The following is an 18,423-nucleotide window of genomic DNA, read 5'->3' on the forward strand; positions in this document are numbered from 1 at the left end:
GGAATAAGGCATTACTGTCTCATTCCTGATGCGGCTGCGCACAGCAGGTGCCTTTTGAGCAGCACCGGGCTCTTTGGTTTTAAAAGTATTTCGACTGTATTGGATAATGCGCCGGCGGCAACGGTCAACCGTTGGGCGATCGGAGTGTGCGGTTTTTGGGGCCGACCTTTTCTAACCCGTCCTTCCTCAGGGGAAGGCAGATCGCTGTTTCGTCAAGGTGGCAGCTTTAGGTCGGGAGAGTAGTTGGTCCGTTGGAGAACACCAGAAATTTCTTTCCCTTTATTCGCGTGAATAAAGGAACACAACACGGCCCTCAGGAGACATGACCCCCTGTCCTTTATTCCATACACGAAGACCAAGAAGGCCAGAAATTCAATCTGGGAAACGCAAAAAAAATTTGCATACGGGGACACGAGACACGGAATGGAATTTCTGGAAGCATTGTGCTCCATGACAGGTTCGATCAACCGGTGAATCGAACTGAATCCGATTTACGCGTGCAAAAGACCAACCAGAACACTCAATGAGGCTGAATATTGCATTCACAAAGAAAGAAACAAGGAACACCTTGAAACTCGGAAGGACAAAGGTCACTCCGGCATCTACCAGATTACGACGGCAGGGGATGCCAAGCTCAAAGGTCACGTGGGCATCGGCGAATGAGGACACAAGATAACAGAGCAACCAATGGAGCCGCCCGACCTAATCGCGATCAAAGGTCATCGCCGGCTAGTAGCACGTACATTAACACACACGTAACATTATTCAGCGCGCAACCACTAACCCACCGCTACGCTCCCCCATAACGCACTGATGACGTCACCTCGATTGGTGATGAAACGCTTGCAATCAAATTGTCCAGCTCAGCGAACAAGCCAAAGACCATCTATGCTACATGAGCTACCAACATCTTTCTCTATATATGACCCAATATTGTCCGAATGCCGGTTGCCAATGGCGGATCAAGAAGGGGTCAGAATTTCCAGAAAGTTATTGCCACTTACGCTATATATATGAAGCGCTGTGCAAGTGCTTTTGGCTTGGTTTTGGGCGTTAATATACCTTGTGCACCTTTGGTGATTCTTTAGACGTGAACACTAGCTTGGGAGGCTCAGACCGAGAACTAAGCTGAGGAAAATACCGTTACTACAATTAGCGAACGGGAACCCACGATGTCAATCGAATTTGATCAGCTTCGAGAACTAGCAGCACCTGACTGCGAGCGGTGAAGCCGGATGCGTGTGGAATTCCACCTAACAGATGCAGAAATACATACGTGTTTATGGGCGATTATTGGTCAGCACTGCACAAGGTTAACTTGTGTACATTGTTTTCATCCAAGGATGACCATAAATCCGGACCCTTCATAGACCAAAACTACATCCTGTGCCACTTTGGAGCATTTCTTTACTTTATAAACCTGATGCACTGCTCTTAATGTCGCTGAAAACTCTTTGACATCAATCTTATGAGTAGTCTGTTAGATTTATACAATGTATCGCGATATCCCAAATGTTGTGCCGATTGAAACATGAGGCGGCCCGGTGCATCACATTCAGTTGCTTAAGAACATCATAAACGAGAGATTCAGCTGGGTTCCAGGCGTCTTCCATAAAAAACAAATTGGTATGCAAATGAGCATGTTTCGCTAATTTCTTTAATTTTGTTGGCTGTGATGTACAAGCCCCTTTCTCGTTAGAAGACTTGGGTAATTCCGAACCGTCCGTGTGCTTAGAACAGATGCACCCCTATTGCTCTAATTTGTTTCACGAAAACTGCAGTCGTGTGCTTTGGTTTCTGTAGCCATGATATTCATTCAATCCAATACGAAGTTGCTTGCAGTTTAGCCGATGAATACACTACACTATCTAGTTTAATATGTTTAACCAACGTCAAGTGGGCAGACATGATTGTACAAGTAGTCAGATCAACTACCTTAATTATTTTCGACTTACTTCATCAGTGGGCGGTTTGTTTTACTTTTGAAATGGCATTCACATTTGACTAATCGATGAGTTAAAGTTATGAGTGTCGTATCGCAAAGCACATGCTTCACGAAACGAGAATGCCTTTGCGTGTGTCCAAAGGGGGGTGAGTGGATACGATAGGAGTATTTACGCCGTCTTACTCAAGCAGGGGACCTAAACACTTGGAACCAACTGGTAGCATGCAGCAGCAGCATCATTAACAGCAGTGCACCACTACTACACACTGCGGTTAACTGCCATTAGTATAAAAGAAACCGTTCAGCTGTAGCACCCATTCGGTGCCTAGCTGCCATGCCACCAGAAGGAAGCACGAGGGCTGGGATACTGCCAGGTTGCCCAAGCCTAGACAGGGGAAGTCGAGAGGCAGAGGTCGGGTTCGAACCACGGACCTTCCGGTCGGTAAATTGGCGCTCTAACCACTTGGACCATTTCGCATTACATACTAGAAAGAAGTACGAATACGGGCGGAACGCGGGTGCGAACGGATATAAGTTTTCACATCTGGAGTCCCACCAAAAACCCCTGAAAATCCCTTTTTTGTAAGTATAACGGGTCATTCAAATCGGTTAATCTTCACATCATACACAAGTTGCTGCTAACTGCTAGAGATGTCATGGATTTTTGTACAAATCAGATCTTCAACCACATAAACTCCAAGTAGGAATTAAGGGACCTAAGGTCACAACGTGGGGTTCCGTCTCCGTGAATCATCTGACCTGTTCCTAATACAAACGTTGATACAAAATTTAAGAACAATAAATAAAAAATCTTAATTGGTCATAACCATATGATGTCAGAGTACCGGTCTAGTTCCAACAAGGACTCCTGAGCTAGATCGAGAGGAAACTAGCATACAACACGCTCCATGTCTCCCACTGTTATTCAAATGGGCTGTTTGGATGTCAGAGACGGGTGTGCGTGATTGTAAGCCCTCCATAAGTCCCGCGACTTGCTCTTATGATAATTTTGTCCTAGCCAGTCGTTCTTTCCTTACGACGGTATGTCAGTATTACCTTTAATAATGCCGCTTGATGTGCCCTCAATGGTTTCCTGGCTCATATTTCCGGTAGGGAGCGCTCTATTTCTCGTGATGGGAAGTTGCGAGAACTACTTAGTAGTTGGTTTCTACTCAGCTGCGACGATCCTGGATATTCGCGCGCAAGATTTACCCCTTACTGCAACTTGACAATACATGAGCGGCTCGACATAGAAGCCATTTACAGCGATGCACCACTACCCAACTGCGCACTGATGAGGTCATCTTGACTTGCGGTGAAACGTGTGCAACAAAGCTGCCACGCTCCGAAAACAACTCAAGCATCAAATAAATGAGTCGCCAGTTGGATTGCGTGAAGCTGTTGAGTATAAGCAACACGCTGGAACTGTGAGTTCCAGGTGAAAACAATGGTGTAGTTTTGGGAAGCACACCTAAGGACCGTGAGCGTTTGAATTCCTAGACATTCGTTGCACATGAACCATGAGTTGAGTAACAAAGCCTCGATGATATAACGGAGGACTGCTTTACTTGTCATCGGGGAGCGCGTATGTCCGTAGCCTTGTGAAACACTAGCTACGATGAAATTTAACTGTCCTTAAGTAACTATCTGCATACTTCGAATGTTTAAACTGGACGTTGATGCGACCAGGAGTTTTTTGGTCATTTTTAAAGAAACGGGTAAGTGTACTAAGGCAACGCATCGCTTAGAAAAGGCTGAACGACTAAATCGAAGTTAACAAATAACAAAGAGATGTGTTGTAGTAGTTCAATAACAACAAAAAAGACTCATTCTGGCTAACTGTGGAAACAATCCTTGAATTGCGTTAATAAATGTGGGGTGGGTTATCCTCCTCCAGAATGCACGATAACAAGCAAGGATGACCGTGATGTAAGTTCGCCTAAACGTGCCACGGCACTTAGTAGCGAGCACTCTCGCCCGTAATCAGATAGGTTGTCTTTCTTAAAGATGGAACAGGATGATTTGTACTAGTAGAGCAAAGGCTGGAGAAACACCTAGTTGATTCAACTGTCGCGTAAAACTGGCTAGTAAGCTGAACCCCTCTAAAAAGAATCGTCTAACCCAGAAGGAAATTTAGTATGGTCTCCGTTGGGAAGACTCTCTGCCACTATAAGCCAGTTCTTATTCCCACTTTCCACAATATCCGACGTACCCTCCCTTTACTTTCGGAAAGTGCGAATGAGTGAGATTTTGATGTGTCCATTTTATCCCCAGGGAAAACCAATATTGCACGAGAGAGAGGATTTAACATCTGCCTAACGCGTGTTTTAACATTCAACACTCCTATTTTCTCCTTAACCACTCAGCAACTCTGGCTTTGTTTTCCAAATTTTAGCTCAATTGGCTGTCTTCATATAATATTTCCCTTCTTTTTCGTTACAGCGGTCTCTCACAGATCCCTCGTATTCTGATTTCGAAATCCAGCCAATCATTTTCCATATCAAAACCATCCGACATTTATTTGTAAATATAAAGATAATGGAAAACTGTTTTACAGGCTTTTTCAGAAGCGGTGGACCCCAGTCTCTCCACAGGACAATATCGTACAAAGGATTCTCAGCGAACGAAGTATGAAAAGCAGGGAGGTAGGGCCCTCTTCAACACCACAAGATCAATCGAGGGGTAGGAAAACAAACCGGTAGGATGGATAGATGGGCTGGTGCCCGTTTGACTCTAGACTTGACCGTTAATCGGAAGCTCATATGTTGCTCCAGGCGGCAATCACAGAAAACAACCCAGTTTGTTTACATGAAGTCGTCATATTCGTCCGGTTCAATGTTATCCTCCTGAAAGTTGTAATCGTTTTCGCGTTCAACCAGGAGTTTTCCTTTGCCTTTCTTTTTGATTTTACCCTGCAACAAACCAACGATTCGATTAGATAATACAGTGGGCATGGTGTCTGTAAAGGGCAGTTGTGATCAATATACGAAAAACTGATCGAAGAATTAGAGGAGTAGCCTTTTCACATTGCACTTGCAAAGTTCCGCCGAAAACACGATCCTTATAGGAGCGATCGCTTTAATGAATCGGTGCGCAAATAGATCGACCGCGGTGACATGCTTTTCAGAGGGTGGACAGGCAGCATTGCATTGATGTGCACAATACCAAAAGCATCAACAGAAACGCGATAGTCAGCTTACCTTGACAAGCTTTTGCTTCTCAGTTACCAACGCTGTAATGGCAGTGCTCAAAGACTTCAGCGCATCCACGTCCACTGGCGGTGAAGATGGAAGTTACGTGAATGAGATTTACCTTCTGTCATTGCATCGCGGATCAGCTTTTCAGCAAACGCACTATAGTGTGGTGATTTCTGGGGAAGTATAGTATGACACTTGAACAGAATGGCGTACTTCAATTTTCCTCAGTTTCGCCTGTAAAAGGTCATTGAGAACGTTGAAATCTTCTTTCGTTCTTGGTTCACAAGCATCTATGCTGTTTTTTGTGTCTGGTACTACAGGTGCCGCTCCTGAAAGTAACAATCGATAGGGAGAAGCAAGAGCTCACCAAAAGTATCCTGCAATAAACCCAGTTCAGCCTCCTCCGCAAGCCTTTCACGTTGTAGTTCTGTCATCGACTGCTCTGCCCTGAGCTCCTCTTCACGCTTAAGCTTCTCCTCCTTCTCCTTGCGGCGCTTTTCCTCTTTTAGTCTGAGTCTTTCTGCCAATGTGAGTTTCTCCGGAGCAGGCGCCACTGGCTGTGGTTTTGGTTTCGGTTCCTCGGCATCCCAAGAGTCCTATTTTTAAAAAAATTTCCTGACTTTCTTCAATTGTATTGGATGTGAACTGCAGTTCGAAAAACCTTACCAGGGATGTACAGATAGGACGAACAGTATCAAATAAGTAACGAAACTTTTGTTAACCACTAAGGTACTCGTCAAACGTACAGCGTGTGATACCACAGCCCAATCTACAGCTACGAAGTTTAGAAGCAGTCCGTTACAGTGCTGAATTTTCAGTGCCTGTAACATGTATTAGTCCTAATGAACAGGCCACGGTTTCAAGCCAAACTAACCGCGTTCCCTACTGTCAAGGAGTTGGTGCCTTGTATCCAACGCCTATTACATGCTGCCAACTCTGAAGCACGTTTTTCTTAGCCAGAACAGAACAAACAGAATGGTTGAAGAATTGGCGAACGGAGAGCGGTTCTATATCAATCGAGCTGATACGTTACGATGTAAGGTTACCAGCTGAGAGGCGTCGACAACAGAAGTAGCTTGGATTGAAAGTAAATAACTCAATCTGGCTAAAGGCTCACGTAATCTCATTCCACCGAGCCAAATTGTCATAACAATTACGAACTCGCACACACCGATGAAATTTACGAATTACACTCAAGAGGAATCATCGGCCTTAAGCGGAAGATCAAGAACCCGGTAAAATGATTCTAAATCACCCATCGACCCTAAGACTTATGCATCCGCACTAACCAACAAGACCTTTTAACTGACACGCAACGCCCACTTACAGTGCTAGTCGAAAGAGATCTTGCTTGCTGGTTCTCCGTCTGCTTTAGGATACGACCAACTTAGTGACACACTCAGATAGCCTGACGAATGCAGAGTCAAACACCCACGTGTAAATCTAGTTGACGTTAACGCACGGTTCGGGTCAATATCTCCAAGATATTTTAGCTGAATGTGAGATGCGAAGTCTGCTACAGTTCAGTTGGTCTTATAATCGAGATATCAAAGCAACTTTCCGTGACAGTGCAGTTGGATGCACTCAGCGCCGAGCTGTCTTGCTGACGACACTCCGTGTAGCATCGTGGCTTCCTTACAGGATTTCTTAAATGCCAAAATTTGTCCTCAAGTCACTTAGATACCCGTAGTGACTGAAACAACTATCCAAAGCTGGTCTTTTTGGCTGGCCCTCCGTATCCGCGGATGCTGTTTCCAGCATCATATTAAACTCAGATGTGATGAACGCAGGTAAAACTTTACTAAAGCATTCCTTTAAGTGGTTCCATGGCAGTTAAGCACCAGTACTCACAATTGACGCAACGTGATCGGTGATGTTTGATAATAATAAGATAAGAATCGTTCAGCTGTGCCAAGCTATCCCATTACCTGCAGAGTCAGAGGGGTGAAATAATGCCAGACTGGCCAAGCCTAAACAGGAGTAGTCGACACGTTGGAGTTCATTTAGGACCACGGGCCCTCCTGTTACTAAGTTCGCGCTTTAATCACTGAACTATCTCGACGTTTACTATCCACCAGTGTTCTATGTCACTATAGTAGTAGTCGTTCAGTTGCGACACCATTTCAATAGAAGCGACCGTGCAGGGACCACGAGGGATCAGGTATTGCCAGATCGACCAAATCCAAAGAACACTTATCAAAAGCCAGTGATAGGATCTAAACCAAAGTCACTGATGGAGTAGCTTGAGTATTATCCACTTGGCTACATCGAGCCCAGTCCTATCCGTTACTCCGGTCTTGGCTATTGCTGTCGGCTGTTCGCCGCAGAAATAACCCTTAGCTGCCGAGATCCATAGTAGTGTTCAACTAGGCGTACAGATGGCTTCGAAAGCTATACACATGCGATATCTAACTATCTGTCATCCTCTAAGCTATTGGTTACATCAGTGGTTAGTTTTATTACCTTCGAATAATCCAAATGTAAGCATATATTAGCATTTTATTCTGCGGAATTGCCTTTGGAATGGTGTTTCTTGTGGGTCAACAGCGTTCTGTCGGGAAACGAAAAATCATACAAGCCACCACCTGTATGACTCCAAGGCAACAGGGAGAATAATTTCAGCAGGCTTAAGTTAAGTTGGCCACGTCACACACAACTATGTTACCGTGCTTTTGAACAGATGGTTGGCTCTCCCTTCCCCTAAAACTCAAACATGAAGCAAAAAATTTAAGGTGAATCTCGCAGCCGTTCAACAAAACAGTCCATATTGTACCTTGACACACGTCCATTGAGATTCACGGATACACCGCTTTGAAGCCATATGTCACAAATTAGCAAACGCAACCCTAACCTCGCAGGTTCGTACGCTGACTTCACCTGCCACACTACGATCAGAAGTGATGAAACTTCCAAGATACATAAAACGTTCCAAAACTTCGAATGTTTCTCCCTGGAACGATGGTGTTCAGTGACTGCTGGTCCCCGAGCATGACCTCAGACTTTGTGGGTGCAAGTCAGATGCTAAAAGATAATGTGATTTTGGTCACTTCATCCAAAACACCGGTGCCTTCTTTTTGAAGACGAGGACGATAGCGCCCGTATATTTCGTGAGCAGCTATTTGAGTCTCTACTTATGGCTTTGTTCAAGCACCAAACGGAGTGTGAAGATTTGGTGAAAGCAATCCAAACCGGACCGGTATTCGGCTTTCTACTCTCGATTTAGTGTACCAGGAGCCACAATGAGGAAACGAACTACAAATGACGCTAAGAGTGGTGTTACAACTGGAATCAAACTGACACTCATATGTTCGTTTTTGAAAATGGGCACCCCATAGATCCTCTCCAATTGTCTGGAATGGTCTCTTCTTCCTAGATGCGGGTAAACAGATGAGGCAAGGGCTGACTGTGGACTTCGCCCCGTCTTTGGACAATCTCATCATCAGAAACAGCAACATCAGTGTTGACACTGATGCCTCACCGCCATACAACCACAGAGTTAATATAATTATGCTTGAAGCCTCAGAATGAAAAGAAGAGAAAAGAGCGGGTGTATCTAGTCAAGCGCAGAAAGGGTCGCGGGGACTCCATCCTGGAAAGTGTACTGCAACCACAACACGAAAACTCTTCATGATCTTTTATACACCCTTTTGCTACGTTGTCCACCTCATGGTTCCTGTAATTCAAGAGACTCAGGGAACAACACTCGTCTCGGTTGATGGTGTTTGGAAATGCGTAGCACATGGCTGAGCCACCGCAGTTGATGGTGCTGGATGTTTTCCAAGACGAAGTACTTGCCACACAACCAAATACCCGGTTTCTAATCACGCGTCCAACATCAGTGACGCTTCTGAGGCATCGGTGGTCAAAAATCTGAAGACATCCCACATCGTTTGCCCAGCAACTCGATCGATCCTGCCTAGCCATAGGTAAGCCGGTAGTGTCTCAGCACCCATGCTTCCTTCGGATGGCATGACAGCTAGGAACCGAAGGGGCGTTTCAGCTGATCCACTACCATTTTAATCATTGTCAGCAGCTGATAAAGTCTACAATTCGGTACGACTGTTTTGGTGGTTGCATCCGAGTGATACAACTCTAAGTCCGACAACCGATGAGATACCCAGGAATAACATTCCCGAACCGTGCTGGACTGAAAAAGCATGCCACTGGAATGCGAACACATTCAAACTGCTCATCCAGGGCAATATATTCTAGCGCTGTGGTATGGTATTGGCTAATAATTTTTCAATCGTTCAGCTGTATCCTTTAGGTGTCTAGCTGCCACGGCAACGGTAGGAGTTACGATGGCTGGGATACTGCCAGGTTGCCCAAGCCTAGACAGGAGCAGTCGATGTGCTAATTCTGGGTTCGAAGCACGGGCCTTTCAGTCCGTAAGCCGGTGCCTTAACCACTGGGCTATCTCGAGCCCTACAGTACTGGTAAGAGTTTGCGACTGCCACGGATGGATTCATAGCATTTGTCGGACTATGGTAGGCACGCGAACTTTGGGAGAAGCGTCACCACGTATTATTAGGGGTGACGATTTGGGTCATGTCAAGGGTCAGATTTTTCGACTCCATGACGCTTACTTCGCAAAACGAATCTCTGCCTCCATTTGTTCTGCATCCGAATTTTCCATAGCAAACTGTCGGGCTGTTTATATGCCTGACTTCTGTTTGAAGATTGAACTACTGCGCCGGAAGTCAGTCAGTTCTCCACCCTTATGTGGATCAAATGAGACAAATTCGATACATGGTCTTCGTTTTGGACTTCCACAGTAATCTCCCTGTTCTTGATGTATCAACAGGTATTTGCGTTCCTTTGACACTCGCTGACAAACAGGTCAGCTTCATCGGAGCGATCAGTTAGGCTGTCTCCAGTAGCCGTTTTATAGTTCAACGTCTCATCTGTACTAGCACGATAGGGCCTGCGTCTAGTGCTTCAAAGTAATCTTGGCGCGGCAGTGAAGCAACAGTGGCAACACTGATGTTGCTGTCCTTGATGATGATGAATCTTGGCACTTATTGTGCAGAGGCTTGGGACCTTTGAAACCAGTCGATTAATAGTTTCACCAGGGTTTCACCATAATAAGCCAAACCAATACAAAATGTCCACGGGTGAGTTAGAGGTGTCTCGGTTCCCAACACTTTTAGTGAGGCTAAATTTCGGCTTTGACAATGTGCAAAGAATGACAGCGCTACCAGACGATATGCTTGTGATGTTTTTCTCCCAGCATTTCAGATGGTACACTCGAAGACCATCACTTGGTGCTTAAGTTGGTGCTTTTCATTCCGAGTGTTATTCCGTGGACGGAGACCTTCGGCAAAAGTACGCATATAATCCGACTGAGCTGTTCATTCGCTATCAGAATGTCTACGATGTCCGGACGTCGCGTTCCGCTCAGGAGCTATGCCAAATCTGGTCATGCTGATAAGACCATCGGTAAGCCCATTGTAATGTGCAACGTGTGAGACAGATAAACCGCCTACCTCAAGGTTGCGTGGAATTTTCCACGAGGGCTAACCGAGGCATCATTTAAAAACACCCATCAATGTCCTAGTGATACAAGGGAAAGTGCTGTGGTGTGAATCCTACATCAAAGCCATAAAAGACGGCTTAGCAAATCTACGCCTCAAAAAAGCTCCATTCTACCTAATTAAAGGAACTCAGGCCATAACCATTATGCGTTACTTAAAGGAAAAGTCGACGTACGGGAACCGCCTCACCGAGGTCATCATCCCAGCAACTGGCAATTTTCTGGGCCACGACATCAGTGGTTTCCTCGTCATCTAACAAAGTGGTTATTTCTGTGGAACGGGAGAGCACCCTACCCCAATCACCCATCGTTAGCGGTACGCTCAGGCCAAAACCCCGTCGCCAAGTTCCTGCAGTCTGATTGGTTGACGTATGTCGCGTACTGGTTACACGTGCGAATCTCGATAATATCATTGAAGGCTAACTCTACTCCACAATCCGGAGAGCCAGAGCCGAACTCCAAGAATCACTTGAAGCTCCGGAGGTCAAGCAACGTTTTCCGCCTACTTGACATGGTTTCTTCGCTCATGTACTGAACTGAAAGAAATACTTTTCTCTATTTTAATGATATTTTAAAATATATGACGGTGTAGTTGTCAGGTGGTCCATCTTTTCACATTAGTACCCCTAACGAATTTATCTGAAACCGTTAATGTACAGGAAGGTGAGGTTTGGAGGCGAAATTTTCCAGCAAACTTTGGCTAGTTATGCAGCCTTGTCGTACTCAACGGTTTAGTGTTTCACTATGCTGTTCAGAAATTGTCAGGGATCCCAGCTTCCATTAGCGCCTGCGTCCCTGTATCACAATTTCACTCTAAAAGCGAATATATTTTGAACGACTGACAGAGTTCAGTTGATTCTACTTGAGCCAATCAGATTGCCCATTCAGGCGTGGGTTCCGAGTACGTCGTCAACACAACTACTTCACGAGGGCACAAAACCATCACTCAGTATAACATTCTCAAACGCACGTAAGAGGCCAGGAAACCAAAGTCTCGTGCTTTCTGATCGCCAAACCAAGCTTCTGAACTCATATTGTTATGATAACCGAAAGGAAAGGAAAATGTGCGTCTCACAATCTGTGTTGCCAAACAAATGTGGGTTGTCTATGGATAAAAAGTACAGTTTTATACACCTTGTAGACTATCGATAAAGCTTACCAAAAACAGCACTTAAAGCCGGGTAATGAACCGCAAATGAATAAGAGCAACAACTGTCGGCAGGTAAGGAAGACGAGCACAAAAATCTCGGGGTGCTCGTTGGAGGACAATGACCTTGCCGAGCGTGAAGCAGATTGCCTGGAAGATATGTAGGAGAGTTAAAACCCTGCCCTACACGTGGATCTGAAGACGATAACAACTTTCAAGAAACCCAAGGTGGTTGTGGTAACCGAGAAGAAATGTGTGAAGCGCGACATTTCTGAGCAGTTTAAGTTACAGACAGTTGGTGCTGACTTTAAAATCATCCACTAGGTACTCTTTGATATGACCTCAACATACTTCTGCCAATAAAGCCCAAAAAGGCCTTTGCTCCATGGGTTAACTGATTAAACAGTATCCATTAACATTATCATCGGCAGAAGAACTAGTCTGGGTGCGCGATCACCAATAACTGGGTGACCATGTTGTCTGCCAAAGTCTTTCACCGTCGTCAACACTGCGGTCCGCATCCAAGAAAGTGGTGATAACTAGCCCGACCAATAATCAAGGATTTAAGAACCGATACGCGCGATCAAGTCCCTAGCCCAAGTTTCCGGGTCGGTTTTGTTCCTTTTTGGCGGCTGCCGTTCACCTGAGAGGCACGGTCCTTTAGAGTCCCAGCTTTGGGTGACAAGTTTGCCGACGCGACGACTCGCATTGAGGGTGTCTAGTAGTGGTGTGAACTGAGTAGCTTAGACAACGGACGGAGGATGATTATTTTAATCATCGACCACCAGAAATGACAAAATTGTACCTAATTAGGGTGTGCGCTCTGAGCTTGATAATCGTCTTCCTATGTCGCCGCCGTGTGTTGACTGGGTCGACGGTGAAAAATCTGTTGGAAAAACTTCGTTCACGCAGGGCGAAAGTGAGAATTACGTCTCCTAGGAGTCAGTGATACTCCAGGGGTAATCTGTCAAGTAGCACGGGAAGCGCTTCATAGTTCACGGATTTTAGGCCGGCGGCCGTTTTCGTGGCAGCCCGATGGACACGTTCAATGCGGGTTACGTTTTTCTTGCGTACTGAATAGACATCTTAATTGTCATATTCAAGACGCGGCCTGACGTAGGTCCCATGGAGCAGCCGGGAGTTTACGCAAGTAGTACAGGGGATGGTGCACTGCATCATCACGTGGCACGCGAACGCTGTAGGAGCCGATGTTTCATGGTTCAGTGGGAAGGACAGGCTTGAATGGAGCCGGTTACATTAATCCTCTTCGATATCTATCCTCATAATACCTTCTGATTCATTATCATCGAGCACGTCAATAGAGCACTCTGAGTCTCCTGCGAACGCATTTTTTCATTCATTTCAAAGTACCAATCAAGCGATCACTGCTTTAAAGCGTCCCAATCCATTTGGAGGGTCTTATCGTTGGAAATTCAGTATTTTAAGGTGTCCTCAAAAAGTGTACCTGAAAATGAAAGAATATCTGGAAGATCGAAGGCGTAGATCGTTTTCATGAGGAAAGCGAGGAAGGATGTCCACCGATTTTAAGGCTTCAGGCGATATATACTCGTAAACTATCGCCCAACTGTCGTGCTTGTCTTAGAAATTTAAACTAGTGCGTATGTCAATTATAATCACGTTAATTCAAGAGGCAGATCGTTTGTCGTAGCCATGTTTCCAGACCATCCCCAGATAAAGCAAAAGAACATTGAGTTGTGGGTGGCAGACCCACACTCGGTTTATTTCACACCAGAATACCAAAAGGGAGCTTATAGAGAACTAAATGAAAAATTCGGGGACTCTTGCTGCAGGAGACTTTCTCATCAGGTCTCAATAAATTTATTCGTCAGGATGGACCGAATGTGGGCAAAATAATATTTCATAAAGACGGGTGAATATTTGCGCAAAAGCGTGCTTCTCCACTCGTGATAAGATGTTCAGAAATGCTAGTAGACTAGCCGTTGATACATACTGAATTTTGAAGAAATCTGAATCGGAGGCTGATATTAAGTCCCCATGGTAAATTTCAACTTCGTGGTTTAACTTCACAACGTGAAAAAGCAACAACATTCTTTAACGATGGAAATCGCACCTGTTTAAAAGACAGCTCAAGCACACACAACGGGACTCCTGAGCTCCACGCCTTTGTGGTACCAGCAAGTTACACCAAACAAGTAGAGCCTCTTTCTAAATCCCTGCTTTTTAAGTTTGTGGAATAATTCTGAACGGTCGTCAGTCTTTCAGCGACGACGCTCGGTGCTGTCTCTGTCATATGTGGATGTATGTTACCAAAGAAGTCAAGTCTATTTGAACAGATCCGCTGTTTGTTTTGATCAGAATGCATCGACAATATATAACTTGGCATATGCAAACAGTTTTGCTTATATTTTAATGGAAGTAGTGCAATGAAAGATGACAGACCAATTGAAGTAAGTTTGAATTTTAGGGTGATAACCCAATAGACCGGTAACTTGTGTTGAGAGTTTAAACTGCCATTTGGAGGAGAAGAATCTGAAACCTCATGTGGGCAGTTACTTGTTCTTTTTGATAGTTACTAAACAAAAGAAATACTCGAGAATATAGTATTTGATCACACCTACACGTAGTACAAGAACAAAAACACATTTAAAAAAGTAGGAACAAGGAGCGCAAGTGAACTGTCAAATGACTACCAACTTTCCACAGCAATTCTCAAGGCAAGAAACGAAAATCCGTAAACATCAAAGGCATACGCAAGAGTTTAAAGAGGTTAAACATTACAAACCCTTGCTAGAAAAGTGCCCATTTAGACTTGCTGTGGCGCTGGCGGGGGGTGAGCATCGTCAACCTTAACGCTTCGAACGCTAAGCTGTGGTTCACGATGAAATCAAAAACTCGCCCCTTGACACTCTGAGTGATTTGTGTGTGGTTATAACGTCAAATCGGAAGTGTCAGAGCAATAAAAGTTCCTGGACAAACAAAACCATCCGGTGCTCACAGAATTGTCGCTGTTTATTGACAAACTGGTTTAGATGCATAATTCACACGACAGAGGACGGCCGAATTCGTAGAATTAAGCGACTTACGTGCATTATGCAAATCAACGAATGATCAGCCAAACCTGGAGACGCAACAGAGAATATTTGACCAGCAAAACCGGACTGACCACTGCGCCTACCGCGATTGAGAAGGTTGAACACAACACACCAACAACTGTTAAGGATGGCAAACAAACAAACATTCACCACATTCGATGGCGCGCATGCATGCCAGCCATCATGCATGGCACGATTCCGCACCATAAATGATATCAAAATTGGCCTCTCTTTCATTCACGCACATTTTTTCCATCGATTTCTCGCGTTCTTTTACTCCTTCAGTGCGTTTCATGGATATTTTATTTTGAATTTTTCCGATGAGTCGTAGCATTTACGTAAGAAATTATTCATCCGTTCACGCTTACTTTTCTTTGTTTACACAAATACTTACAAGTGTGAATCGCACTGTTGCCGGCCGCTTTCCATTGAAGCCACCACTGAAGCAAACGGATATGAACAAATCTAATTCCGTCGGATATAACATGTGGAATGCTGTATCCTGTCTGTGTGGATTTCTCGCGATTTAATTTTATGCGTTTTCGGAACGACCAGATAGGCGAGGTGCACATCCATTCGGCCTCCTTACGCACGCCAGCTGCGGCTGCCAAGGGGACGCTATGCATTTTAAAAATTACAAGACACATAGGCGGCGAAACCAAATGATTTTACTCACTTTAAGAAAACGAGGACAAACATTGTTACTCTGTCGGAACACTAAAAGACGGCATTTAACCAACTTAATTTCCGAGGAAATGGATTCGCCGCCGCGTCGTAGATTCACACTCAAAATTTTTCTGAAGAAGTGGTTCGAAAACGCAAACTATAACATAAAATTTTAGCATTTGATGGTAACTATTCGGGCCCCTAAAATTTCCCTCCGTGGACACAGTTTTGTAGAAAGTTGTTTAAACCTACTCCAGTCCCGGACGCGGGATTCACGTTTTTAATGGCTACCATTGCTGATCACGTTTTGTCCATGAATGCGGTGGATGATTTTGCTTAGAAGCTGGCTCGTCCATGTTTTTCTCCTTCACTGCATTTCAAATCGCTTTGAGAGAGTATATCATCAATATTTTCCCAATTTTCGTCCGCATAATCTCCCAAAAGAGCAGCAGCTCCCAGGAGGCCTCTTTGCAGACGAAGTCAAGGCTACGGAATTCGTCGCACATGATAAGTTAGCCATTATTTGTTTCCGCCCGCTAGCATACGCCATACTAGTTGTCTTCTTGCAACATTCTATGTTTGCCGGTTCCAAGACTACTTGCTGGTTACCTCTCGCCGCCTGGAGCACAGCCCTCGACGCAGCAACCTTATTTTTGACAAGTTCCCGTTCGACTGGCGATGGTCGTTTTGGAAAGGTACTATCATGTACATTAACAATTATCGCGTCAAATTCCGACCCCAAGTGTGAAGTAGGTCGGTTATTACCTTTTATTTGGTTTATTAGATGACAGGTTATCCATCATAACCAAGCTTCGATGGTGTGGTTGCGCACCTTTGGTGTAAGCGGAGGGTGGCAATTTAGGCCACCTGTGCTTCTCCCGAACGCGACAAATCACACTTTTTCGATGTTTCCCTGGTGTATTAAAAGCTGATGCTATGCACAGGAACAACCGTCTTGGGCAAGTAACCTTAGGGCTCCTGACGTTCGCGATATACATTACTTGTGACGCATGGCACGTCCATTGGTCAACCAATATTGTATGCCTTCGTTGAAATCGAGTGCCTTACGACTTTGCGCAAGCTATCCTGCTTGTTCAGGGGTATGATGGGTGGATAGTATTCAGTCAAAACCATCGTCGTAGAGAATCAGCTTCGCAGAGGATGGCTTCCAAATTTGTGCTTGCTTGTGATATAACGCCGTGCCATTTTCAAGCACGACAGGCCATCCGGAAGCATGTACGTTTCATTGCGTCGCTGTAATTTTTCAGACGATTTCTAGCTGCCGTCGGCATATATTCGGCCGCATGGCCCAGTTTGATAACGCAACTGAGTAGATGACTTCGCCGAACGTCAGTCCTGTTGATTTCGCCACTGTTTACAAATCCTGGGAAGAACAGACCCAGGTTTGTCCCGTATTTGATTGCCGATCAGCTGTACATAACTCGAAAGTAGACCATTCGTGCACGGCTTCGGTTGCTACATTTTGGAATGTAGCAGAACGTCAAAGGGAGTTTGAAGAGACGCCGATAGCCAGGAACATGCCATCTATAGGATCTCTCAGTTAAGCAAACCGCTCGTGCGCGCCTATGAGATGCACGCCACTGTGACCACCAAGAAATTCTCGAAAGACAGCAACGTCCTACGTGTGGCTTCTTGGATGACGACGGCAATCAAGTTCACAGGCACATTACAAGGTGCACGCCAAATCTGATATATCATCAGACAGCTCCCTTCAAAGTGAGAAACTTCCTTTTTGGTAACATTCAGTTTGTGGTTTAAACCCCAAAATGTTCTCAGACGGTTAACACCTCGGCCGGAACCTGCACGTGCATGTTTTACCAATTTATGTGGCTACTTTTTGTACACCTATTTACGGTAACGTTCGGGTGTTAATCATCCTCGAAAAGTAGGTCCGATTGTACGACAGCCCCGTTTACCCCTCTTTAGCATAGGTGAGGCCTCATAATCAGCGTCGCCCATAACACAGGCCAAGCAGTTACGATAAGTGGTAAAGTTTAGTGATGATGGCTGATGTTATCCCTTCACCTACGGGGTGTCATATACCTACTATTAGTTTGCTCCTTGTTGCATGCAATGGAACGAGTAGGTGAGAGGGTACGGTCAAGAGTGGGAAGTGAATAGTTGTGAGCATGCTATCAAACTGGGCATAGCAGTGCGGGGTAGCCAGTGCACTGATACATTTTGTTTTCTGGACAGCCCCGCAACGGAAATGCGGCCGAGATGTGCAATTCTGTGAGAGGCGGGATTTTTGAATTGATCGAGGGAATCCACAGAGGTGGAACGTAGCCGATAAAAGGCATCAGGTATTTTTCTGGTCCGGTTTACGATCACCACAGATGCAGACCATGGGTCAGGTAGGGTGGACATCAGTAAAACAGGACGATAGGATAAAGTGCATTATAACAGAGAAACGACTAAAAGTTTGCCACAATTAGTTTGGTGACAACAAATGATTAAAATGTACTATAGGAGTAGAGTTGTGCCTAGTATACAAACGATCAAGCACGGGTTGAATTTGCTAATATGATATTATAGTACAACAGATCCAGAGCAAACCGGTATAAGTACACATGTAGGTGATGGTTTGGAATTTGTTAAGTGAGTGGGACGGTTCCTTGGTCCAAGTGAGAAAGCGGGTATAAGAGGCATGGTCACTAGTCTCCGAAGCACTGCTGCTGGACAGGCAATCACCGAACCTACCACTTGCAGTCCAAGGAAAGCCATACGAATTTTTAGAGCGTTTTATGTACATTCGAAGTTGTATTTGTTCCAGTAACAGATGAGGATCGCCAGTGGTCGTTGGATTAGTCCATTATGTATAGCTGGGGCAATATGGTAGG

The 18,423-nt window shown here is 45.0% G+C and overlaps 2 protein-coding genes across 2 annotated transcripts in view; one reads left to right on the forward strand and one right to left on the reverse strand.

Moving 5' to 3' along the window:
• Positions 1–4,861, forward strand: part of T265_03354 (hypothetical protein) — a gene marked incomplete at both ends in the record, with an annotated part of 36,305 nt that extends 31,444 nt beyond the window's left edge. Inside the window, one exon of the mRNA XM_009167815.1 lies at positions 4,388–4,861. Within this exon, the coding sequence (XP_009166079.1) occupies positions 4,388–4,472 (85 nt within the window). The remainder of the gene's footprint in view (positions 1–4,387) is intronic.
• T265_03355 (hypothetical protein) lies at positions 4,186–15,383 on the reverse strand (the record flags this gene model as incomplete). The annotated part of the gene is made up of 7 exons (XM_009167816.1): positions 4,186–4,857; positions 5,146–5,219; positions 5,258–5,315; positions 5,356–5,471; positions 5,510–5,738; positions 10,852–11,031; positions 15,291–15,383. 7 exons carry the CDS (start codon positions 15,381–15,383, stop codon positions 4,750–4,752), a joined length of 858 nt encoding a protein of 285 aa, XP_009166080.1.
• Positions 15,384–18,423: the final 3,040 nt, after the last annotated feature.

Source organism: Opisthorchis viverrini, assembly GCF_000715545.1.
Source record: "Opisthorchis viverrini unplaced genomic scaffold opera_v5_46, whole genome shotgun sequence".
Lineage (NCBI taxonomy): Eukaryota > Metazoa > Platyhelminthes > Trematoda > Opisthorchiida > Opisthorchiidae > Opisthorchis > Opisthorchis viverrini.